This window comes from Puntigrus tetrazona, chromosome 16, assembly GCF_018831695.1.
Source record: "Puntigrus tetrazona isolate hp1 chromosome 16, ASM1883169v1, whole genome shotgun sequence".
Lineage (NCBI taxonomy): Eukaryota > Metazoa > Chordata > Actinopteri > Cypriniformes > Cyprinidae > Puntigrus > Puntigrus tetrazona.
Window position 1 is genome coordinate 10265011 of NC_056714.1, and position 24471 is coordinate 10289481.

General features: G+C 35.5%; 2 protein-coding genes across 2 annotated transcripts in view; one reads left to right on the top strand and one right to left on the bottom strand.

The window, feature by feature from the left end:
* Positions 1 to 19941, top strand: part of dnah5 (dynein, axonemal, heavy chain 5) — an 89275-nt gene extending 69334 nt beyond the window's left edge. Inside the window, 36 exon segments of the mRNA XM_043261668.1 lie at positions 301 to 463; positions 2002 to 2078; positions 2081 to 2188; positions 5128 to 5191; positions 5194 to 5309; positions 5312 to 5369; positions 6316 to 6394; positions 6779 to 7052; positions 8606 to 8632; positions 8635 to 8696; positions 9297 to 9441; positions 9831 to 9897; positions 9900 to 10033; positions 10036 to 10065; positions 10211 to 10430; positions 10746 to 10801; positions 10803 to 10874; positions 10877 to 10953; positions 11167 to 11251; positions 11253 to 11375; positions 14437 to 14666; positions 15472 to 15520; positions 15523 to 15550; positions 15553 to 15620; positions 15622 to 15662; positions 15664 to 15683; positions 17404 to 17453; positions 17455 to 17481; positions 17483 to 17522; positions 17525 to 17556; positions 18304 to 18315; positions 18317 to 18376; positions 18378 to 18443; positions 18446 to 18484; positions 18486 to 18546; positions 19678 to 19941. Coding sequence (XP_043117603.1) covers positions 301 to 463; positions 2002 to 2078; positions 2081 to 2188; positions 5128 to 5191; positions 5194 to 5309; positions 5312 to 5369; positions 6316 to 6394; positions 6779 to 7052; positions 8606 to 8632; positions 8635 to 8696; positions 9297 to 9441; positions 9831 to 9897; positions 9900 to 10033; positions 10036 to 10065; positions 10211 to 10430; positions 10746 to 10801; positions 10803 to 10874; positions 10877 to 10953; positions 11167 to 11251; positions 11253 to 11375; positions 14437 to 14666; positions 15472 to 15520; positions 15523 to 15550; positions 15553 to 15620; positions 15622 to 15662; positions 15664 to 15683; positions 17404 to 17453; positions 17455 to 17481; positions 17483 to 17522; positions 17525 to 17556; positions 18304 to 18315; positions 18317 to 18376; positions 18378 to 18443; positions 18446 to 18484; positions 18486 to 18546; positions 19678 to 19829 — 3012 coding nt within the window. The 3' untranslated portion in view covers positions 19830 to 19941.
* A 2134-nt stretch (positions 19942 to 22075) lies between these two features.
* The window catches only part of adcy2a (adenylate cyclase 2a), a 67511-nt gene continuing 65115 nt past the window's right edge, over positions 22076 to 24471 (bottom strand). The window contains 8 exon segments of the mRNA XM_043261970.1: positions 22076 to 22486; positions 22571 to 22695; positions 23189 to 23303; positions 23482 to 23504; positions 23507 to 23559; positions 23561 to 23586; positions 23840 to 23937; positions 23940 to 23985. Coding sequence (XP_043117905.1) covers positions 22334 to 22486; positions 22571 to 22695; positions 23189 to 23303; positions 23482 to 23504; positions 23507 to 23559; positions 23561 to 23586; positions 23840 to 23937; positions 23940 to 23985 — 639 coding nt within the window. The 3' untranslated portion in view covers positions 22076 to 22333.

Consider the following 24471-nt stretch of genomic DNA (forward strand, 5'->3'; position numbering starts at 1 on the left):
TATGTATTTGTTATGTTAATTCCAAAAGAAACATTACTGAGAATTGATAAAAAGCTACATTGTTTTTAAAATACATTTATATATTTTCTATAACACCAAAGATCAATCATTGGATGCAATGGTCTATGACTTCTTATGATTTATATTTAGGAAATATAGTATGTTTATGCACAGCTTGCACTGGAAACTTAGTTTCACAAAGCATGACCTCATAACAAATCACACTTAGACACTCAAATATTAGACTTCTTCAATGCAGACCTTGAGCTCTGTAGTGTCAGGAGTATTTTGTTTTCACAGATCACCTCATTGAATCACAAATACTTCAGAAACCATCTAGAGGACAGTTTATCTCTTAGGCATCCTCTGCTCATTGAAGATGTTGAGGAAGAGGAACTAGATCCTGCCCTGGACAATGTCCTAGAAGAACTTCATCAGACTAAGTTCACATATAAAGGTATTTGTAGCCACTTGCATTTTGTGCTTAAAAAAACCCCAAAAACTATGGCTTTCCTAAATTTGTGGCTTGTATGTAGTGAGTATGGTAGTTTGCAGAAATTTAGATATAGGAAATATGATTAAAGGAATCTAAACTACTTTCCATATAAAATAGATATTAATAAGATACCTATGTAAAATTACTAATACATATCCAAAATGCTAGTAATATCCACGATAAACAGCTAGTTAATAGTAAGAATAAAGCAAACACCCACCTATATATATACTGATGTCCACATGGCCTGTTTTACCAGTGTGTTTACTATGTTTCTGGATCTGGGATAATTTAAAATACAACATGACTCTTTCTATGGATAGTTAGATGAAATACTACAATTTAATCAAAAATATATTAATTTGTATTCCGAAGATGATGAAGGAGTCTTCACGAGTTTGGAACAAAATGTTGGAACAAAATTATATTCCTTGAAATAGACAGTATTATTAAAAGTAGCATCATTGTCCTCAGCAGTTTAGTAATTTCGCAAAGAACAAATCCTTAATTTCATTGAACACATACTAGGAACTGAGCAAGATTACTTTGTATAATTAGAAAAATACTGTGCACATTTTGAGTACAGAATGCTCTGCTCCTTCTCATTATTTTTTTGAAGTTAAATTATATAACAAATTGGTGCGGCTATATTCAACGTTGTTCAACAATGCTCTCCATCATTATTAATACTTCTTGAAAGATATTCATGTCTTACCAAAATCATAGACAAATAGGACATAGCAAGTAATCTGAAGAGCAGTTTGTTTTACATAACCAAGAAATTAAAATCCTGAAAAAGAATATGCGGATCTCCTGTGCTGTTCCATTTCTTGGCAACTGTGCTCGAAACATTTTACTGCTAATTGCAGGACACGATTCTTGAGTGACAGTCATGATCTTTTAGGCATCTTTCCTTGATCTCATTGCTCAAATTTCAGTAAGCTCCTAAAATGCTGGCGCTGTTCACCCATCTCACATGGCAGCTGCTTGCCGCGTTCAAAAGAAGTGATAGCAAGAACCGGAAAAAGCTCTGACAGGTTTAACTGATCGGCTCTATTAATACAAAGGTGAACACACAGTCACATTATATATAGCAAGTCTGGACGGAAGGCATTGATGTTGTTTTATCATTTGTCAAACCGCACCATAATAATCAAACTATAGCCCTGTGCATTCCTATGTCTGTTAATTGGCACAGAAATACAAAATTAGTTACTCCCTGTTGAGATAATGAGCACCAATTTTAAACAACTACCCAACACAGCACACATGTCAGGAGGTCCCATTCTTGCAGCTCCGTATTTAGTAACCTCTCTAAGGCTCTTTTAATATTTAAATCTTTATTTACTCTCAAAGCATCTTGGGATATGGAACTCTAGTATGCACTCTAGTGTGTCATTCACTCTTCAAATACTTCATGTTAGTTTTTACATTGATGTCAGAGCAGCTCTTCAAATCCTTTTAGATGCCCAAATCTCTGACTCATTCTTGTCATCAGGTGAAAGTAGGTGATAAAGAAGTGGATGTAATGAGGTTTCCGTCTTTATGTGACCACTGACTGCCCAGCCCAGCATACACTCCACAGAGATCAGTGCACGAGACTTGTCCATTATCGACTTCACCCCGTTACTGCCGAGGGGCCTGGAAGATCAGCTACTGGGAAGAGTTATTCTCACTGAGAAGCAAAGTATGGTTCCTTGTATTACAAAATGGACACCTTAAAGATCTAGGAGTGTGTTGGGGCTATTTTAAACTTTGCTGGACTTTAAAATGGCAATTAGGTACTGATTCAACCATAAGTCTTTCCTGAGGCAGGTAAGTAGCCACTACTAGCCAAAAGTAGATTACACTCCTCTTGAGCATCATTCAGTCTTCTGCTGAAATAGCCTTAGTGGGTGTTGTTTTTTCTTTTATAAATGGGCTGTTTTTCTTTCAAATTTGTAAATCACTTTAGTTAATTGTAGCGTAATTTAGAAAAGCTTAAACATGCAGTGTGAGAGTCATTTCTGAAAAAGCTATTTAAAGCTTTTGGTGGTGCATTCAAAGATATGCTTTTCAAATGTAACTTTTGTGTTCTGATAAATGTCCCTATGCTCCTACACTTGGAAAAAGAAAATCTCAGATCTTCTATGGCACCAGGCCAAAGCAAGTGAGATGCATAATAAATTAGCCTGTCATTTTTAGGGTCACTGGACAAAGAGCGTTAATTTGTACTCTTTGTACTGAGACTAACATTTAACATAGTCATTGGGGCCTCCCAAGGTTTTATCTAACAACTCCTCAGCCTACTAAAATGATTCCATGTAAAATACTGTTTAAAAAGTACTGTAATGCATTTATTTTGAACTAAATTTAGCATACCTACAAGTATATTCAACCAAGAGGTGCACATTGCTTGATACATACTATAAAGCAAATCTCAACTGCTGTTTGTCATATCAAACCGTCAACAAATTTATCAAATTTAAACAATATTATTTGCCATTTATATAAAGAAATGCTCATATATTATTGCATATAATTATCTCTTTCCATACTAGAGTAAGTAAAAATCCATTAACATTTACTAGAATAGTACAACACTTAATGAAACTTTATTTGTATACCTATTTTAATACACATTTCTTAATATTAGGGCTAAATATGTCACTTTTGATGAAGAGGTGAACAATCTGTACAATATATCACAATACTGCTAGATTGTCGGAAAAATGAAAATGTATTATTCCAAAGCTCTAATCTGCCAAATAAACATTAAGGTTAGGTATGAGATATTTGTCATGTGGTGCTGTGTAGGGAAGAAACACACAAAGAAGATAAGTTCACAATAAACAGTCTTTACTACTCCACACAGAGATAATCTTGCACAGAGAAAATTATCACACACACTTAGATGTACACACACATATAGTATAGACAGACCAAACTAAGAAGCTTGGTGAAAGGGCGCAACATGATAATTAAAAGGCACACCCAGAACATAATGACAATGAAACAGAACCAAAACTAGATGCACAGTGCATGGAGAATGAACACAAACACCGAGAATGTCCATGGGTGTGACACTGTAATATTAATCTTTAAAATATATTGCTCATAGTTAGTTCATTTAACTGTGCATTGATTAATGTTGGACCTAATTATAAAAGTGTTGCTAATATAATAAAAAACAAAAAAACGCAGTTTACTCTAAAAGCAAATTTTACATATTGTTTGATGTATTTATTTTATTTATTTAAAATGTTTTGTAGGGCTTGACATAAATTATAAAGTATGTGCATAGCACTTCCAATTGGAGCCAACTTAGAAGCTTAAGAGAACTAAATCAAAGCTACAGAGTATCTTGCAGTACTGCACATTATGAGAAATCACTGTCATCTCCAGCTCATTTCAGCCTAACACAGCCAGATGAGCACGATAGTGCCTGCAGATTTTCCAGGTAGAAAGAATTAGTGACATTCAAGAACATATTCCTCCTGGACATTGATTTGTCAGTAAGGAATAAGGCCTGAAACCCATATCACCTCTTCACACTCCAACCTATTAAGAGTACAGATTACCTTCTTTCCGATCTGAATTATAATAGCTCCATAGCAGCCTCTCCTGGGGCTAGTTAGTCATCTCTGCCTGATGGGGGCCTGAAAGGCAGCTGAACAGCCAAAAGCATTTGACTAGTAATGGTAGGATTGTGAAAGCCTTAAGCAAAACTGACTGTATACTTTACTGTCATACTATTCTGAAGATAGAAAATTAGGCATAACTCCAGGTCCTCAGACTCATGGTTCAGCTCCTTGTCACTGGCCTGTTATCTCAACATTTTTTTATCAAAGTTTTAAACTGCATTTTTAAAATATGTAAGTCATTGACTTATCGTAGCCACATGTACGTCATGTGTTGTAATCTACCAGAACATTCCACTCAAGTACTTTTAGAAGGCTTGTGTGTTTGTGTCATGTGTGTTTGTGTGTGTGTGTGTGTGTGTGTGTAGAGCAAGTGGAAATGGCTTTTGACTATATGTTTTGTTTATTATTAAAAAGTTTTTATAAATATTACTTCTTCACAAAATCCATTTTAACATTCTATTACAAATAGTACATTTTTAAAAGTGTGAATAAATAAAGCCACATCTTAATCATGTGAATGTTTTATTATTATTAAAAAAATTACATTAATTTAATAATAGAAATAAAAGCCTCATTAATTGACCATCTCAAAATATGCAGAACAGTCATTTACTATTGAAAGTTATTACTACTACTTAATCATGTGTTTTATAATTTTAGAATAAAGATAACAATAACAACCAATATTACACATTATACTATCACTACTGTGATTTTTGTATAAACTCAAAAATATCAGTATGAATGAAAAAGTAGATCAGGCTATTATAGCCCCAAGAATTTAATTTAGACACGTTAATGTTATTTTAACCACAAATTGTACATGTCACATTTCTGTCCATGTGCATCAGGATTAAATGATTTTGTCGTTTGTCTATTATGGATTTACACAGCAAGTGACATAAAACAGAGCAATTTAATTAAAATGTATATACCAATTAATAACTAAATTATAAAGTTAGGAGGTTGTGGCGAGAGAGTGCTGTGCAATGTGTCTGGATTTGTCAGGAACTGGAGAAAGGCGGACTGACCTGTTGGAGAGATGTGACAGCCAATAAACGTAAAATGAAGAACTGGGGATAATTTACTTTAGGTTGGCCTAGCCACGCAGGGAGCTCACAGTGGATGTGAGCCTCATCACAGTGCTGGGAAACCACAGAAGCACTGCAGAAGAGGTCACACAGGAAACTCCAGGTCCTTGGCTGAGACTGAAATCCAGATTAGTCTGACCCGTAGGGAATATAGACCCGGTGGGTGCTTAGGCTTGTCTGCAAGCCTTTTAATCAACCATTATTGTTTCTGATATTCTTTACAACACCCACTCTCCCTTTTTAAGCAAGCAACAATTAAAGATGTAAATGTACTAGTTTGTGATTTTATTCTCTTTTTATTAATTGAGCAAACGCTGTAGTAAACAGATCTTTTATTGAATATTTAATGTCACACTTGAGTCATCCTGATATTCGGTATCCAGATGCAGTGAAATATCCTGTAGATATATGTGCACCTCCTGTGTAAACTTAAAGTACAATCTTGAAAGCCTCTTCACAATTGTATGGTTTTAATTGGTCACAAAAGACTGAAAGCAGCTAAACTTAAAATGAATTGTTCTTCCAAAGATTCTTCAGTAATATCTATGCTAGAAAGTCATGTATAAACAGTGAGCCATTCCACCTTAGATGCCCTTTCACCTGCCCCCATCATGCTATCAGTCATGAAGACCACGCCATCTGTTTAAAGACCTACAATTTTTCAGTCATAAACCCTTCTGTGTGATCCAGGCTATAGAAACACATCATTATCCATAGCCCAACCAAAATGTTTGGTTGATTCATCAATTTGAATATGTTGTAGGCGTGCTCCTTCTAAAATTGCTATTGTCCTTACTCATCTCAATCATTTTGTAACATTGTAATGGAAGTTTGGTTGTACTGTGGCCCTGCCACAAAGTACCTAGCATGAACGACCAGTAATCAGAATCAAATGCTCCAGAGAACTGAGCAGTAAGAGACTCAAAGAGTTTGAAAAACTCTGTTTAAATCTTTAATCTTGCAGTCTCAGGCCCAGATGCAATAATACACAAAATAAAGCATTCACTGAAAAAAATTACCATGTCACAGTTGTTTCTCAGATGGATATTAATACCACATGCAAACAGGGTCTTTGTGGCAGCACCTTCAACTTTTCTGTGTGTAGTTGCCACAAGAGGAAGCATTTTGTACTTTCTGATCACGGAGATAGGCATAGTGAGCGTGATGTATCAGACCTCTCTCACGCCAGTTCCTGGGCCTTAAGCCTCGCCCGGCTAAAGCCGCTCATTTGTCATTTCCTTACCCCATTGTAGTTTCTCAAAAATGGCATGAAGTTAAACTATTTTTATCACCCAGTCATACTTTCATGGTGAAATACCTTTTTACTCTGAACTAGTCCCAAACAGATATATATGATACCTGCAAACTAGTTAGACTTACTAAATCAGAACAGCAAGGCCTTATACCTCAAGCCCATATTGTACTTACATTAGTCCCACCATGGAAATATTGTCTTGCAATAGTAAAATGTATATTCACATGACACTGGTGTCACCAAAAAAGTCCTTATTGGTCATATTGTCCATGTGAGATGTAGAAAATGCAGTGAGTAGAAGTCCATTTATCAGTAAATCCTTTTGTAACCTTGTGTCATTCTCTTGTGGAAATAGGTCCTCAAAGAGTCCAATCACAAGCAAGCGGATCGCCAACATCATTGAGTACATGACCTTGAGAATTTTTCGTATGCAGCACAAAGAGGTTATATCTGAAGAACACAAATTCCTATTCCGCCCCTGCTGCTCCACTCTCCAGATCAACATGCAGAGCAACAGGGTCAAACACGAGAGTTTCTGACCCTCATTAAAGGTCAAAGCTTCCAGCTCCCACAAGTCTCTCTCTCTTGTTTTCTCTGTTTTTCCAGATTCTGGGCAAAATATTTTCTTTTGTTTTTCTAAGGATTTTCAGTAAAGAAAATAATCAGTCTTCAATATGATTGGACAACAGTTATGCACATATCTATATAACTTATGCATGAATCCATTATTAATTGGTACAGAGAGTGTAAGGCAGTTGTTGGGCAGGGGAGTTGAAATGAAACTGAACAGCAGGAAACACATCGAGACTAGGCTTACAGAACTATTAGTGTGCTATGAATGAAGCTGAGGTACCTGTGACATATGAGGATTGACTCATTACATGTTATGATTTACAAGACTGATGCATTTTGTGTGGTGCGTGCTCACATGAATTGAAGACATAAGTGTAGCCACATCTTTGGAAAAAAAAATTCCTGGATTTAATCACTGATTTTATTTTTACACTAGACCAGAAATGAATTACTAGGACTATTCTGACCATACCAAATCAGTAGCATATTGTGCAGACTTTTTGAATTTTCAAACCAAATGCACAATAAAGGGAATAAGGAGAGAGCAGACTGTTCAGTTTGCAGACAGAAACTTTTTGATTCACCTTTTTCTAGGTAGATCTTTCCAATCATATTTAATGGCTCTTTTCCAATTTGCCAGTCTGTACACTTCTATTTGTTCCCACAAGGGAGTCCTTGGTGATTCTGCAGATTGATGAATTACTATGTGATTATCATTAGTTCATGTGGATTTTGCTTAGTAAAGAAGCATCAGATCAGAGAAATTTAATCACTGAGAGATCAAGGTAGTGGTCGGTGGTAGCCCATTACACAAGTCGGTTTGATTCTCTGTGCTGGCAAATTGCCCGTCAAGCCAGTTAATACCATTCTGTTCTTTAATGCACTCTTGCTGAGCCTCAACCCTGTCCCTTTGCTGCATAGTTTGTCATTTGTTTCCATAAGACGTGGGCACTCTTGGGATATTTTTGAGATATTTATTCACAATGAGGTTCCCATTGGTTTCCAAGAACAGAGAAAGAACTTCCTTTATTTAAGCAGATGATTCCATAATAAAAGGTATTTTATTAATTAAAATGTAGGATGAATACAGAATTACTCATTCTATGATATAGGAAACTGGGAATAGTTATATGAGTTTTTGTTCTAATATCTGTAATTTTCCTTTTCCAAATTTATCTGTGACCTCCTAACTCATTAAAAGAAATAAATCATATATACAGTGCATTTTTTTCTGTGCTTTAACATTAGTGTATATAAATCAAATTACCATAATTGTTGTTAATGATAATATAACTTTTTGAAAGTAAATAATAATGGCATAATAAACATTGTTTACTGTTGTTCATATTAATATACATAATAAATTTCACATAATACTTCTGTAAAATTCTGTACTATATCAAGTAGCTAGTATACCATATAAACTGACATGCTTCAATAAAGCAAAAACACAAGCAAACAAATAAATAAATAAAACATCATAATAAAGGCAGGAAGCACTGCATCACAGTATGTTTTCTTGATGTTGCCTAGAGTGCCAGCAGTACCAGAAGAGGCCACCTTCCAGCCAAAGCTTCAGTGGATCCTGGACATAGCACTGTAAACAACCTGGTGGGGCTAAGCAAACTGTGGCAGTTCTCTGACATTTAGATCAGTGTGTGGTCACCCTTATGCCTCATGGTTTCTTAAAGGATCAGATACATCCCAACATATGGAAGATGCACACACACACACACACACACAGAGAAGCCTCATGGCACAGGCTCCCTTTCCTCTATTAAATCATCTACCACTGCTCTGCTTTGCAGTAAACGTGTCAATATTTGAGGATTATATCTTGTCTGCACACACACACACATAGAGCACAAATACATTTCACAGCCATTCATACGGCGGCTGATTGTGAGCCACTGACTGCCCAAAGGAACTTCATGCTCAATGCAGTGTGAATGAGCTCGCTTTGTGAAACTCGATCAATTGCATGGCTGAAAGAAATCAGATTAAAACCTTTTGTTTAATTAACCGTTCTGGTGCACTGCAACTAGGAATACTGTAAAATCCACACACAAAGACTGCATTATACAATACATGTCATAACATACAAGAAATTCATGCTTGCCTCATTATAAACAGTCTTTGTCTTTTAGAGTTTTTAGACCGAAACATTCGAGAATATTTTATTTTGGCATGGTTATTAGGACATTTCAATGTATCAGAATCATTTACTTTTGTGAATGTATGTGCATGTGCATTAACAGATTCTGACGTCGCGACAATTGGAAGAACTGGTTTGATCGTGAAGCACCAGAAGAACCAATCCCAAACTTATGTAGTCAGGCTTTTGGACTGTTTCAGTGACTGCTTTTGGTGATCTGAAATTGTCCAGATAGAACCATTGCTCAGGTATAGATATAATAAAGCCAGTATTTACAATATTTTATTGCGTTTTAATGGAGTTTCTCTCCCTTTTCAACTCCTTTCACTAATTGATTTTCAAGCTCATTTAGGGCTTGAGAAGACAATTATCATATTGATGTGATAGTGATGCATTATTAGTTGAAACAAACTTTGACTGAAGTTGACCTGCACAATATATTTTATTCAGTAGAACTGCCTTTGAGTTGGTTTTGCAATGATGAACCCAGCATCACACTGCCTAACTTGGCCCAAATTAAATTTGAACTAAATAGAGGCTGATAAAATTTCACTGTATTCACTTTAATTTTAATTTAATTCCAGTTCATCAGAATAATTACTTGTTTGTTTGTTTGTTTTTACTATGTAATTTGAAGGCCTGAAAGTACATCATGCACTCAATGGGAGGCTCCTGCTGAAGAGTGATTCTGGACTTGGAAGACCTGGGAGGCCGGACCCTCGCACTCCTCTTATCTGCTTCTATCCATGGTTTCCAGACAGACCAATCGCGCCTTAGGAAAGCGACAGAAGGTGTGAGCCCGTTCACGTCTCAATGGGACAAGGGCAGGAGGTTCATGCTGCATGAAACTACTGCAGCACTCTATGGCTAATGTGTGTACATACTCAGCCACTGTTGATGTACAAACCTGCACTCTATATGCAGCAAACATATTCAGAAACAACAATATGTCATTCCTAGGTACTTGATTCCCTCCAAAAAATATTAATATTTATTTAATTATTCTTTTTCTATTAGGGAGGATGGAGCTTGCTTCAGAACTATCATTTGGGTCTGCATTTTATGGATGAACTCATGGATACAATCACAGAGACAGACAGCGTTCATGACACCTTCAGACTATGGATGACCACTGAGGTTCACAGATATTTTCCTATCACTCTCCTGCAGATGTCAATCAAATTTACCAACGAGCCTCCTCAGGGATTGAAAGCTGGACTTAAGAGGACTTATGGAGGTGAGCCTGGCGTCTCTAGATATTTAGTCTTTCTTCAGCTGTCAGTTTTCCATGACTCTTTGTCAAGCTCAGGCTATCTTAGAACCTTTTTTTACTCTGCCTGTTTGAGATGAAAGATTCAGCCATCACTTGAGGCTATTGATGAATTAGAAACATTAATAGAGCTATAGTGATCTGGGCTGGATGATTATTTATAGAATATCCTCATTATTCAAAGATAATCAAGTTAATGATCTGTCAGTTTCATGAATAAAAAGGTGTGTGGGTGTTAATAATAATAAAACTTGAAAACTGGTATTGCCTAATATCTTCCAGGTATCAGTCAGGATCTTCTGGATGTGAGTAACATGGTCCAGTGGAGGCCTATGTTGTAATGGAGTGGCATTCCTCCATTCCACTGTCCAAGAAAGGCGAAAATACGGACCTTTAGGTTGGAACATTCCTCATATGAGTTTAACCAGGCTGACTTCAACGCAACAGTACAGTTCATCCAGAATCACCTGGATGATATGGACATCAAGAAGGTAAGAGTTGCATTATGAGCAGCTGTGTTACTGGCATCACAATTGTGAAATAAAATGAAATCAACTAAATATGTCATAAACTCATTTCAGTAAGGTTTTTATTTAGTATTTGCTGAGATTTAAAGATTTTACTTTTATAATTACAATTCAATCTGTCAATGTTTTCAAATAGACTTAGCACCTGGCATTTTATTTTAAATGAGTATTTTTACAGGTGTGTCATGGAACACCGTAGACGATACATGATTGGCGCAGATCCAGTATGGCGGTAGGGTGACTGATGACTATGATAGCGCTCCTCTTGAACACCTTTGCAAAGGTGTGGTTCAATGAAAACATGTTCAGCCCTGATTTCAACTTCTACAAAGACTACAGTATTCCCAGATGCAATAGCGTGGACCAGTACCTTCAATATGTGCAGGTGAGATACAAGGTTCCAACGAAACTGCTCATTTTCTCCCATTGAAGTCAGTACTATTTGTTATACAGGTTTTGCTGCCAGAAAGAGGTGAGAAATTTAAGTGAGATAGACAGTGGTCATCTGTTGCCAAACTGTAGGCTGTTGGCTAGTCTGGACCAGTAAACATTTGTAAGAACATCGCCAATACTGAGTACCAATACTTACAATGCTCCAAGTAGAAACACATTCCCTGTACATCATCTTGAAATAAATTAGGCAACAGCTTTGCATAATGTAAAGTACCTTCCCTTAAAAAGTGTATACACTGCAAAAATTCTTCTCTTTCTTAGATTTTTTGTCTTGTTTCCAGTCCAGGGACTTCATTTATTAAGTTGTATGAACTTGAGTGTGCGTGCAGCATTTTTATAAAGTGACGTGAAAAGTGCTTGGAGTCATGTCGGGGTCTGAGCGAACACACACTTTTATTGTCGAGGCATTGCATGTTTTCAAAAAGGTAAGCTGATCTTACATTCCTTTGCTATATTTTACATGTTAATGATAATGTAAGTGGGAGTTGTTTACAATAAGCAAGCTGAAACCATTTAATTTAAATTACCAAGTTCAAGATCATTTGCAATTCATATATTTCACACTAAAAAGACAGACTTTTGCTTGCATTTTTAGTTTGTACATTCATTCTATAATTCACAGTACACACATATCCAGAAATGATCCCATAAATCCTAATTTAGGATGGTTTCTGGCGCAACATTTTATAAGTGACCCCCAGATATCCACAATGGTATTAAATATTTATTTGCTGAGCAAGTATAAATTAGTGTATCTTGTCTTCAGAAAAACAAGTCCAAAATTAACCGAACTTTTTACTTAAAAGGAAGTAAAAAAATCTGCCAGTAATTGTAAGCAAAGTAATATTTAAGAATTGAGGTTATTATAAAGATTTTTTGCTATTTTGCTTAAGTATTTAGCTTACCATTGGTAGATTACGTTTGCTTGTTCAAGCAAAAACTCACTTCATTTTGGCTTTTCTTTTTTCAAGAAAATAATTTTTAACTTGTCTAGAAAATCATAAACTGTAAATCTAAAATATTTCTATCTAGAAATCTGAATCAAGCGTTTGTTTCAGCTTTTGGTGGAAGTTCTTCTTTTTTTCCCTCACACAGAAGTCCTCTGACAATTATGTTAAGAATGCTCATGACAACTAGAGTAGACCAGTAAATGGTAATGGGATATTAACAACCCTCTTTTAACCAAATGAGTTGGGGCGAACATAAATAAATTAATAATTCATGACCCAAGTCGCTTATATAACTGATTTTGTATATGCTAACAGAAAGTGAAGACCAAAAGAAGTCTGACAAAATAGTTATCTTTGTAATGCCAGTATAAAAGGCCCTTCTTTTTTTATCAACTGTAACCATCCAATATGTTTTTGTAATATTGTCAAATAAAGAAAGCTGATTCATCCAGCTAATATGTATATTAGTGCTGTCAAATGAATTAGTTATGATACATAAGTATACACAGTATATAATGAAAGGTGAAACGCGTGCATGTATATATTTAATAAAAATATGTTATGTTTTTATATTAAATATATGTACTGTCCACGTTTTTAAGTAGTTTCTCGGGAGAGAAAAGGAGCGCTCGGGACTCGAGATACAATAAGCTTAAATAGATTTAATCCAAACGAAATATATATACAAGGCAAAACAAAAACCACGAAAAGAGCTGCGAGAGGACAAAACAGAGTAACATTGTTAGCATAATAACGTTGAACATTGATCACATTGCACATTATAACGTTGATAATCAAACACTGCGTGCACACAAAACACAGGAGCTTAAATACACAGGAAGTGCTAAATTAGCGAGACACAGCTGGAAGACAATTAAACACAATGGGAAGAGCGAGGACACAGGCAGCACACATGAAACGAGACACGAAAAAAAACAACAACAAAAAGTCCAGAGATGTGACATGTACATATAATATTGAATATGGGAAAACCAAACATGTATAAATGCACATTTACTTGTAATTACCTAATATTTACATAAATGACATAATAAACACACACACACACACACACATATATATATATATATATATATATATATACTAATCTTTCTATATATTCATTGCAGATGAATCCAGCTTTATTACACTGTGTAGAAACATACTGATTATTACAGTTGATAAAAAAGCCTTTTAATACTTGAAGCTTCTCCTTTGGTCTTTACCCATATATATATATATATATATATATATATATATATATATATATATATATATATATATATATATACTCTCCCTTTCATATTATTCAGGTGCCAGAGGAACCTAACCAGCCTCAGCCCAGTCAGCCCACTGGCCTTATTCCAGTTGTGCATTAAAAGCAGTGAGTCATGTAAAGCAGTGTGGTGTCCTCGTGAGAAGAAACAACACAGCTGCCCGACGAAATGTGACTGAGCTTTATTCTGTCTGAGCTTCAGTTGAGATGGATGTTTTTAGCCCCAACTCACAGCAGGATGATTCTCTGCCAGACTCAATGACAAACACTGATTCTAGGAGCCAGTCTGTTGAGTCACAGCATACATGTTCGGTGTGTGACTTACCTGATACTGTTATCACCATTAGTAAATGATACCACATATAAAAACTCCTTGAGAAACTAAAGAAGATAGTATGCTGGCTTTCATTCGGCTATGCATCTCTCTTATCTACTGGAAGCTGTTGGGTGGGAAGTGCGATGAATGAATGTATAATATGAGATGACTGATTTACAACAGTTTACAACCCAGGTATTACAATATATACATTTTAAAATCAAGTATGCACATTTAGCATAGTTATTAATTAATTGCATGTATTTTTTGTATGATTTAATGGTAGTAACATTGTTTAATTATGGCTATACTGCCAGACAAGAAGAATTCAGTTAGTTAATTTATGCTTGATTGGAAATAAATTGGATTTACAGATGATAAATGAATATCCTGGTTATCCTGAGGTACTATACTGTTTACATTCTCTATCTTTCTCTCTCTCTCCTGCCAGAGTCTCCCCACACATGGCTTGCAGAGGTGTTAGGCTGGCCTCCACCCAAAATACCAGACATATCACCTACCAAAAAGTAAACTACGCCAAGAATGTACCTGGAACACTGTCCTGAGCATCCAAGCAAGGGCGGCTCCAGCGGACGCAGAGACAGGGAGAAGCGGTGTGGAGTGCAAACCTGCAGATGACATGCTGGAGAAACTGCCTCCAAGATTTTTGTACCATCTGAGGTAAAGCTGGAGACTGGGCAACAGTGATGCAACTAAAATTTTGTATATGGTTGATGGAGAGCTCATATGGCCAATGAGAGACAAATGGCCTTTGCTGTCTGGGCTCGAGTCCTAAAGGGACAATCTCAGGGTTGGCCGGATGGTGCTGAGGTCACAGACTGCCTGCGCTAATGCATTTTCTTTTGAGCCTCACAATCGTTCTCTTTTCAAACTGCAGGTGCTTGTGAGAAACATATAGGCAGTAATTGGCTGCTATTCCCTTTGATTATCTACCAAATTAACAAGGCGGCAGAAAAAAAAAAAAAAAAAGTGCCTTAGAGGTGCACAAAAAGGGCTTTTGCTTTTCTAATCTCTCTATGGCAACAGAATCAATGGGAAGCGTTCTAAAATATTTAAAAACTCAGTGATGAAAAAATCACTATACACCACTTTCTGAAAATATTATAACTATATTATAATGAACAAAAAATAAATATTACTACATGGAAATAAAATCGTTTGTTCTTTGCAGTGACCTATAAAACCTCTCAAACACAAATTCTGAAGTGTTTGTGTTCATTTCTATTGATTATGGCAGAAAAAAATCATTACAATTGTCATCTCCATTATTCTACTGTGATCTCTATTATATTCTCTTTCACCAACACATTAATGGTACATTCACTGAACCATACATATAAACTACAAACAATGCTTTATACAATGCAATTGCCTGATCTTAACATAATAATTCTTAGGAGATAACTTGCTTGTACAAGCAAACATCATCGTTATTCATTCAAATTGCATCATTTATCCAGGTCAGAGAAAGATTGATGAACATGGGTCCCCTTCAGCCCATGAACATTTTCCTGCTGACAGGAAAGTTGATCGCATGCAGAGAGTGGTGTTCTGGTCAGAAGCAAGCGTAGTGACCTGAAACTGACCATTGATGGAACCATCATTATGAGTGAAGAGTCTGCGAGGCGCACTGGACTGCAGCATGTATGACCTTGGATACTGCACGCTGGAAAAAAGGTGACTGCTTCACACATTGTGAACAACTCACCTGTTACTGCACGCAAAGTTACAAATTTACACTGTTTTATAAAAAGTCTTATTATTAAAAAGTAATTAGACAGTAAAAAATAAATAAATAAATAAATAAACAAGTTAAAAAAGATGTCATAAAATTTTATAAAATGTGAGGAGAAGATTAACATAATTATTGCACATAATAATCATTTTCACATGTACACATAATATTTTTTAATTGGCATGTTGTTTTTAATTTAATGTGCTGTCCATGTGTGCGTATATACTGTTTAGCATATGAACTATTTGCTTTGAGCAGTAACATTTATATATGTTTTAAATATTATGTCTGTTTGTCAAATCCACCAGGGATATGAAGCAGGTTTATTTGACTCTTCACATTAGCTACAATAACAGCTTCTACAACCAACTCCAAGGCTGGGTGCACGCCTAAGATGACAAGTGGCCTCTCATTTTGAAAATCTTGTAAAATAAAAAAAAACATATTTTGGTGTCTATTTGTAGTAGCTAACTCTGCGTTTCATATGCTACTCAAGCTAAAGCCTAATCAAAAAGCTAGTTAGAAAATAATGCCTTCTGAATAATAATCAGGCTGTAACTTGCTCTGAATCTGCATGTGTTGATGTGTGATTTTTAAATATGTGCTGCCTTAGCCATGAGTTAGTGTTGTACTTTCATGTCTTAGTGTGAGTCAGTATATATAAAAAAAAAAAAAAATATATATACCTAGAGAGAGAGAGAGAGAGAGAGAGAGAAAGATGGATGGATGGATATATATTAGTATATGGTCTCAATAATATAATTTAAGTATGTAGCCACTCTTCTTACTTTGAGATGATTATGCTATGACAGGAAACACTGGTATCTAACAGTTAATCTTAAAAAAAAAAATGATCATATATAAATAAAAACATTTGTCTTATTTTGTGTCCTAAGCATACAGAATATTGCTGTTTTATATTTAAAGAGCAATTGAGTCATTGATTAGGGTTAAACACACAATTCTCCAGCGATCAGCATTGACATACCATATATATATATGTCATCATATATATATGCTCTATATATATGCTATATATATGTATGTAAAAGAAAATAGAAAAATGGGCCACATTTTATAGAGACTAGCTTTAGGCAAATTATCACTAGACCACAATTCCATAAGACAATGACGATGGTGAGAAAGTTCTGCAGGGATCTGCTGGCATTGTGCAAATTAAAGAACACAGACCTGCCAGCTCATTTCCATAAATGACAATTAAAATCTACCAAGAGCAGCAAATTAGCATGGGGCCAATGATAATCAGGTGAGGAAAATCTGCTAATAACACAGGTGCAAAATTGGTTAAGTCATGCTTCTTTTTAGCGTTACATGTGAATGGTGCAAATACTAGTAAACTGACAAGCGTAGTAAATCACCTAACACGGGTTAGTGAAATACTCTTCTGCTATGAATTTTGTGTCTAAAAGGAAACCTAACACAAATGCATATATAATGGGGAGTTTTAGGGGTTAATAATGACTTATTTTTCTACTTCTTTCTCACACAATGAGCTGTTTGATATGTATGAATTTTTATAGCAGTTTTTACTTGATTTATGCTTGATAGCTAAAAAGCAAGAATGAAAAACCTTGCCTTGCGTGTATCTTATCTTTGTATGTGTTAACTGTGGATCTGCTTATAATGCGTGTCTGTGCGCAGGCCTCTGGGCTTCCACCACGTTGGGGTTTTGGTTCACAGAGTTGCTGGAGGCGGAACCGACAGTTCCACTCTTGGATTTCTGGAGGGACGACCCAACTGCTTTTGGATGACAGGCTTCTTCAACCACAGGGGTTTCTAACAGCTATGAGACAGGTGGATAACTATCACACAAACACTTCTGCAAAACTTACACTCGTACTTTTTTTCTCCTTGGATGTCTTGAGCTGATCAGATGTTTCCCTTACCAAAGTCATTTAATTATTATTTTATTTATAACCTAAACGCTGCTCCAAACGTGGTGCTTATTTATGCTCCGTTTGAGCTTCTGAATGAATATTGATGCTTTTTTATGTTTTACACCAAATAGTATATGTTATTATATATTACATTTTCTCTAAGCGTGCTTTTTGAGTGGCAGATTAGTCTCTAAATGCATGATAATATCCCTCAAAGAATCGGTAATAGTGAGTTTAGAGGTATTTTGGGCTGTGAGGGATTCTGCTCAGTGGGACTTACGTTCTAGCTAATGCCTTGGGGGTAAACAGCTTGCAATTTATTACAGGATTCTTTTAATTAAAATTGGGCACCCGTCCTGTTTTCTGTTCTCAGCTGTGTTTCTGTGCCAACACCTGCAGCTTTGAGAATAAACTTGCAGGGAAAGAACCCAGATGCTTCATATCAGTCACAGCTAAAAATGCTTGTTTTTTTTTCCCAATATGGATCGGTTTATTGCTTTGAGGGCAGGAAGGCAAATTTGAGCATTAAAAGCAACAAGAAGTTTTGTGTTAAAGAGTATTCAATTACTTATTTGAATATTAATTTTATTCTAATCGGGTTCAAATATCTCTATTTTGAGTGGTTTAATAAGTAACACTGCATGTTAATCATTTAACTTGACAGGAGATCACTCAGCGCTAACAAAGGGTGGGCGTTGGACCGTATGGTTTTGTGTAATGAAGTTACAAAATGGATGGAAGGATGACATCACACAGCCTCCTGCAGAGGGGGTGTATGTTTATGGCCTCTACCTGGAAGGGGCCGAAGCTGGGACCGCAGGAACTGCAAGCTCATTGATTCAAAACCCAAAAGTACTGTTCGAGATGATGCCGTGTGTGTCGTGGGATGTGCGCCCAGAGAATAACGGTAATATATATGTTGTAAAATTTTTCGCTGATTACACTTTCTTCCATATTTTAAAAGTGCAAAAAATAAAGATGCAGGCAAATAATGTGCTGCAAACATCTGGTAAGAAAACATTTAAATGGAAAATAAAGGAACACAAGTGTCATTTAAAGGAGACAGACAGATAGCTCATGTTCCAGCAAGAAATAAATAATAACTACAACAATAAAAAACGTCTGTTCTGTGGCACCCTTTGTGAAACCAGGCGTATAGCTCAAAAGACTACCCGCGCTGATTAATCTTCAGTGAGCGGTAGATGGATAAATATGATCAGAATAACAGGATAACACCTAACCACCTGCTGTTGTTATTTGGATGAAATAGTAGTGTACATTTAGAATGTTATTACAAATAAAAAGCTATTGTGACCAAATACTTGAATTGATAGTAATCAGCCAGTGAGTGATAGGGCCACATCACATTGTTAACATTGATTATCTACATGCAGAGTACAGGAGCCATATTTTATTTCCTTTTCAATATGCAAATGAGTTTAGATCAGGGTTTATGCATAGTGTGAGATGTCATCTCATAAAACACAAACTCTAAATGCTGGGTTAAATATGAGACATAATTCAGCAATTGGGTTGCACCAAAATTGATTTCCAGCAAGTGTCATTTGGTTTTGGCTAATGCACTTTAAATAAATTACATGGTAGTTTTAGGTTTTTTTTTTTTTTTAGGTTTTTTTCACTTTTAGGTTAACTTTTCAGTGTTGGTAAAGGGTGTATTACCTGGAGGGTGCCAGTATTATTGTGAAATGTTTTTCATTTTTATTTTATTTTTTTAAAATTCTGTTATTCATAATTATTTTAGTGCTTTAAAAAAAAAAATAAAAGGCTGCATTTTAGTAAATGTAACATTAACAGCCGAATACATTTCCCCACACACCCCCATGTCTACTAAGCATTCTAATATTAATGGAGGGCACTGTATGTTACTTTAAAGTAGATGGAATTGTTATTTCAGCCTAGATTAATGTGATTTGTACTCATTTTTAAACTATGCATTGGATTATCTTTTGCATTTTTGTTCTCTTTTTAGTCAAATCATGCAAACTCCTAATTCCTACATTACTGTATCTTTTCTAAGGTGTCAAAGACCCTCGCTTGTATTCATGTCCAATATATAAAAAGCCTGTTCGAACGGACCTGAACTACATTGCAGCTGTTGACCTGAGAACCAGTCACCCGCCAGAATACTGGATCCTGAGAGGAGTGGCCCTGCTCTGTGATGTCAAATAATCTTTTTTTTTTTTAAATGATTGTGCACAAATGTAGGAATTGTGTGGCTGATCTATTTGTGCATTTGAACTGATGAATACCTTGAACACTTATATAAATAAACATGCACAGCTGTCTGTAGATCCTTAAAACAACAGCAAGCGCCTTTGACATCTAAACCTGTAAATCCATTATAAATATCGCTGTCATGACATTGTCATATGGTTCTCTGAGTGCCTCTCAAGACCATCTGCTGGGTCTCGCCTTCTTTAAATGCATGAACCTGTGGATTAAAGGCCAAATGTAAGCCTGCTGATTAACAGCCCAGCTGAAGGGTACTGTCCTACAGTAAACACTCACTTAGGTGTACAAGTCAAGGTTTAGCTGTCTGAGCTGTGGAAGTGATTCACCTCAGCCCATTTTTAGCAGCTCAGACTGCATCTCAAAAAAAAAAAAAAAAAAATCTTCTATCATGTAAAATTAATTTCAGAACGTGATTAGGATTCAGTTATTTTCCATCTCACCCAAACAGGCATGGACATATGTGGGCCACCCAAAATTATTCTGACAAATATCATCCTAGCACTGAAAGAAAACAGAAAGCAAGAAAAGAAGTTGCCATAAAAGCTTAATGGAATTGTTATTACGGGTGACACCAAGACAAAGCAGCATATAAATGTTAAAACAAAAAAAAACATTAAAGGTTAATGCTACATTTTTTAAGTGTGAATCCATCAGAGATGTCACTGTGCCCAGATTTTTTGTTAATAATTTTAATATTTATTGACATTTTACCAATTTCTTTTAAACAAATGTTATTGTATACCTCTCCTTTATCATTTCATTTTTGTCATTTCTTATTGAAATTTTATTGAATGATTTTGTCAACATCTTGTGACTCAGGCCAGCACTGAGCCAATCAGGGCTGTTTGTTTTGAGCATGCACGTTCTGTGTTGTCATGGGTTTCAGTTGGTGCTCATGATGGAACATTGATAAATGTGACTAACTTCTAAACTGATGTGTAGAAGTCCTTCAGTTTAGAACTAGAGACACACAGCCACTCTACTCTGTAAAGTCTATTTGACTCACACATTTCTAATGTCTATTTCAAAATTTGTAAGCATTGTCAAAAATCGCTGGAAAATGTATTATACACAATCTACTACATGCCTTTTGAAAGTTTTCTTTATCTTTTTTTTTAAGTAAAATATCTTTTAGTTTAATTCTAAAAACATTCCCTTTGTGCTACGATTTTTTGTGAAACTTTTCAGCAGTTAGTTTATTTCTCTAAAACACGGGATTACTTTGCTGTAAGTGTTCTTTCAAATACTTAAGTAAAAGGTTATTGATGCTATGCATTTTAGACCCACATGTCTGGTGTTAATTAGGATAACTGTTATATGTGTGACTATGTAAAATCACTTTTTTCTCCTGCGTAATCACTTGGCTATTTCCCATATAGCTGAATCTCTTCTGAAATCTGTTTTCAAGCAGATTAAAAAGTTGTAATGTAGTATTTCCACAGATCTAGCGTCCAGGACAAGTCATACTAAAAAGTACCAATGAATGAAGTGAGAGCTCGTCATTGGGGATCGTTTTACTTCTATCACAAGTTGCAGTTTTTGTTATAAGGGGGAAAATAAACTTTTTGTTTTGCTAGTCGGCACAGTCACCCTGTTAATCTCTGAGTAGGTCAGAACTGGAAAGTTGTGCCATGCATCACAACTGGTGGCGAATTGCTAAGCGGCACTAGGGACTGAATGGTGACGAGAAATAATTGAAAGCATGGGAGTTCTAAATTAATATATAATTGATATATGTGATGTTTTAATTATGAATATCGCCTAAATTTAATGATCACTTAAAATTGGAGTCAGATTAAGCATGGAATAAATTCAAAATGCGGAAGTAAAAGACCGAATGACTTTTGGACCTGGGTGGACCTTACATCATGAAATGCGTAAAGGGAAAAAGATGTTTTCATTATGAATAAAAACATGAAACGGGCATAAAAACACAGAATACTATATTGCATTCACAACAACTGTCATAGGGATATGTCCCTGCAAAGCTACATCTATATGCCCTTGGTGTAAATTTGTGACACATCATGCACAGCATGTTAGTGACCACGACACAGAAAGCTTTGAGTACTAGCTTGTTCCTGAATTTGTAACTACAGCGTTTAAAAACTCTTAATGTCTCAAAAATAAAGATGCCAAATCAAGACAAGTACATATAAAGTTTAATGAAGTTTTAAAAAAAAAGAAAAATAAAGAAAAACAATGGCATTGAAACATCAAAACACTTTTTGTTATATTTGATTTTCTTACAAAATAATTGCTACCATACTTACAGAAGTACCCTGTGCACAAACCCTGCCTATGAGATACAGTAGAAATGGTATCACTTTCAATACATCCAATACTCCGTGCATCTAAAGACTAGGTGCAATTATTTACAAATGTCCCTTTTATTCCTGTGTGCGGATGTCTGCAGTTCATTGCATGTTTGTTGCTATGCTTCATGGCATTACATTCCCCTGGGATAAAGACCGGCTCATCTCAGTGTGGACGAAGTATGTTTTGAGCTCTCCTTTGCCTTTCACATTTATAATTCCTCTGCATGTGCACATGTAGCCTAATGTCTGCAAAATGCAACTCGTCTCTTCTGTAACCTGCAAACACACATACACATAAAGAAATGAAATGGGTTAATAATAATAATAATAACAACAACAATAACAATAAATTCATTTTACCTGTATTTTTCCCAGGACTCCTGTGCTGTCCATTCTGCTTGCTACATTCACTGTGTTGCCCCAAATGTCATACTGGGGCTTCTGAGCTCCAATCACTCCAGCAATCACAGGTCCATGATTAATACCTGCAGATATTGATATACAAGATATTGTAATATGGCAAATTTCATTAATGCTGTTAAATGTTTTTAAATATTTATATAAATATATGTCCACATATATACAGTAGTCAACATTTGAAGTAGATCATAAAAGTTGTCCTAAGACAAGAATGGGTATTGTTTTTGGTTTTAGGACACCTTTTGATCTACTTCAAATATAGACTACTATATATATAATATATATATATATATATACACATATACATATACATACATACATACACACACACACGTGGTCAGAATTGTTGGTAACCTTTGAAAAATATGATCAAAGGCAGCTGTCAAAATAAACCTGCATTATTAATCCTATTTATCTTTTATAAAAAAAATATTAGATTTGGTCATTTTTAAAGAGTAAAATATCTCTCCTTATATTTACAATTTTGAGCACACCAGGGTGATTATGGACATGGACATGATTATATGTATATATATAATCATTTACATTTTCACTCACCCACTCTGAGTTTGAAATCATTGAAGGAATGTTTATTGATGACATCAAGCTTCCCCACCAGTGCAAAGGCAAACTCCACCATGGTACCAATGTGCATGTACTGCCTGTCATGCTCCTATAAACACAAAAAAATCTTTTATTCAAAAAACCCCCATCATGACCCCCATCATGTTACAAGAATGAAAAGAAAACGATTCAAATAAATAAACAAATAATCTGGATAAAAACAGTATCTGATTCTCAATCTGATTCTGATTTGCATAATTTCACAGATGACCGATTGCATACATTACCTGTGTATATTCTGGTCCTGGGTGGCATTGAGGTCAGTGGCGCCATATGTAATGCTTCCAATGGTCTTTATCTTCTCCTCCACTAAACTTTGGCTTAGAGAGCAACTACACAGGAAGAAAGCATAACCATTGCAGAGTTAACATCAAAGAAACCATCAAAACTGCTTTGTGAAAAATGGCTGCAACATTTTTTTGATATAATAAGTGAAATTGCATGGGCGAATGCAATTCCATAGTAAACAAACAGAATTTGCGCTACAGTAAGTTCAAAGTACACTTCAATGGGATAAAATTTAAAGAGTAAAAAAGGAAACAACTTTTCCCCCCCTTAAAAGTACCTGAAGAAGCAATACGTTACCTCATCAAAGTCTGCAATGATTTCGTTGAGTAGTCTGAGGCACTCAAGACCCTCCTTGTTTACATCTGATTCTGTGTAGAACTCTTTGAAGTCAGGATAGAAGCAAACATCACACACACCAGGTCATATGATTGGTGATACAGATCCTGTCATTCACAGAAGAAAAGGCAGCTCAGCCATAAATACCCAAGGACTGACTTTCAAACAGTCAGCATTACTAAAAGTTATAATCTCAAAGGAGTTTTCAAAGCTATAATTTAGACAGACAAAAACAGCTGTCAGTTGTCAAGCCAAGCATCTGAATTCAAGTTATTGTTAGATGTGCTTTTAGTCTCATTACCTAAAGAAAAAAAAACAAAACTGGTTTGAAGTAAACCAGTACTGAGGTGTCAAGATATAATACAACATTGTATGCAGAAGTCTTTCCGGCTAACAGTATACAAATTGGGTAACTCTTTAACTTCTGTTTATTAGTTGCTTATTAGCATGCATATTAGTAGAGTATCTGCCATCGATTAGTGCTAATTAAGCACATATTAATACATTATACTATGTAACCTTATTCTGCTTCCTAATCCTTCCCAATATCTACAGTTAACAACTACCTTACTAACTATTAATAAGCGGCAAAT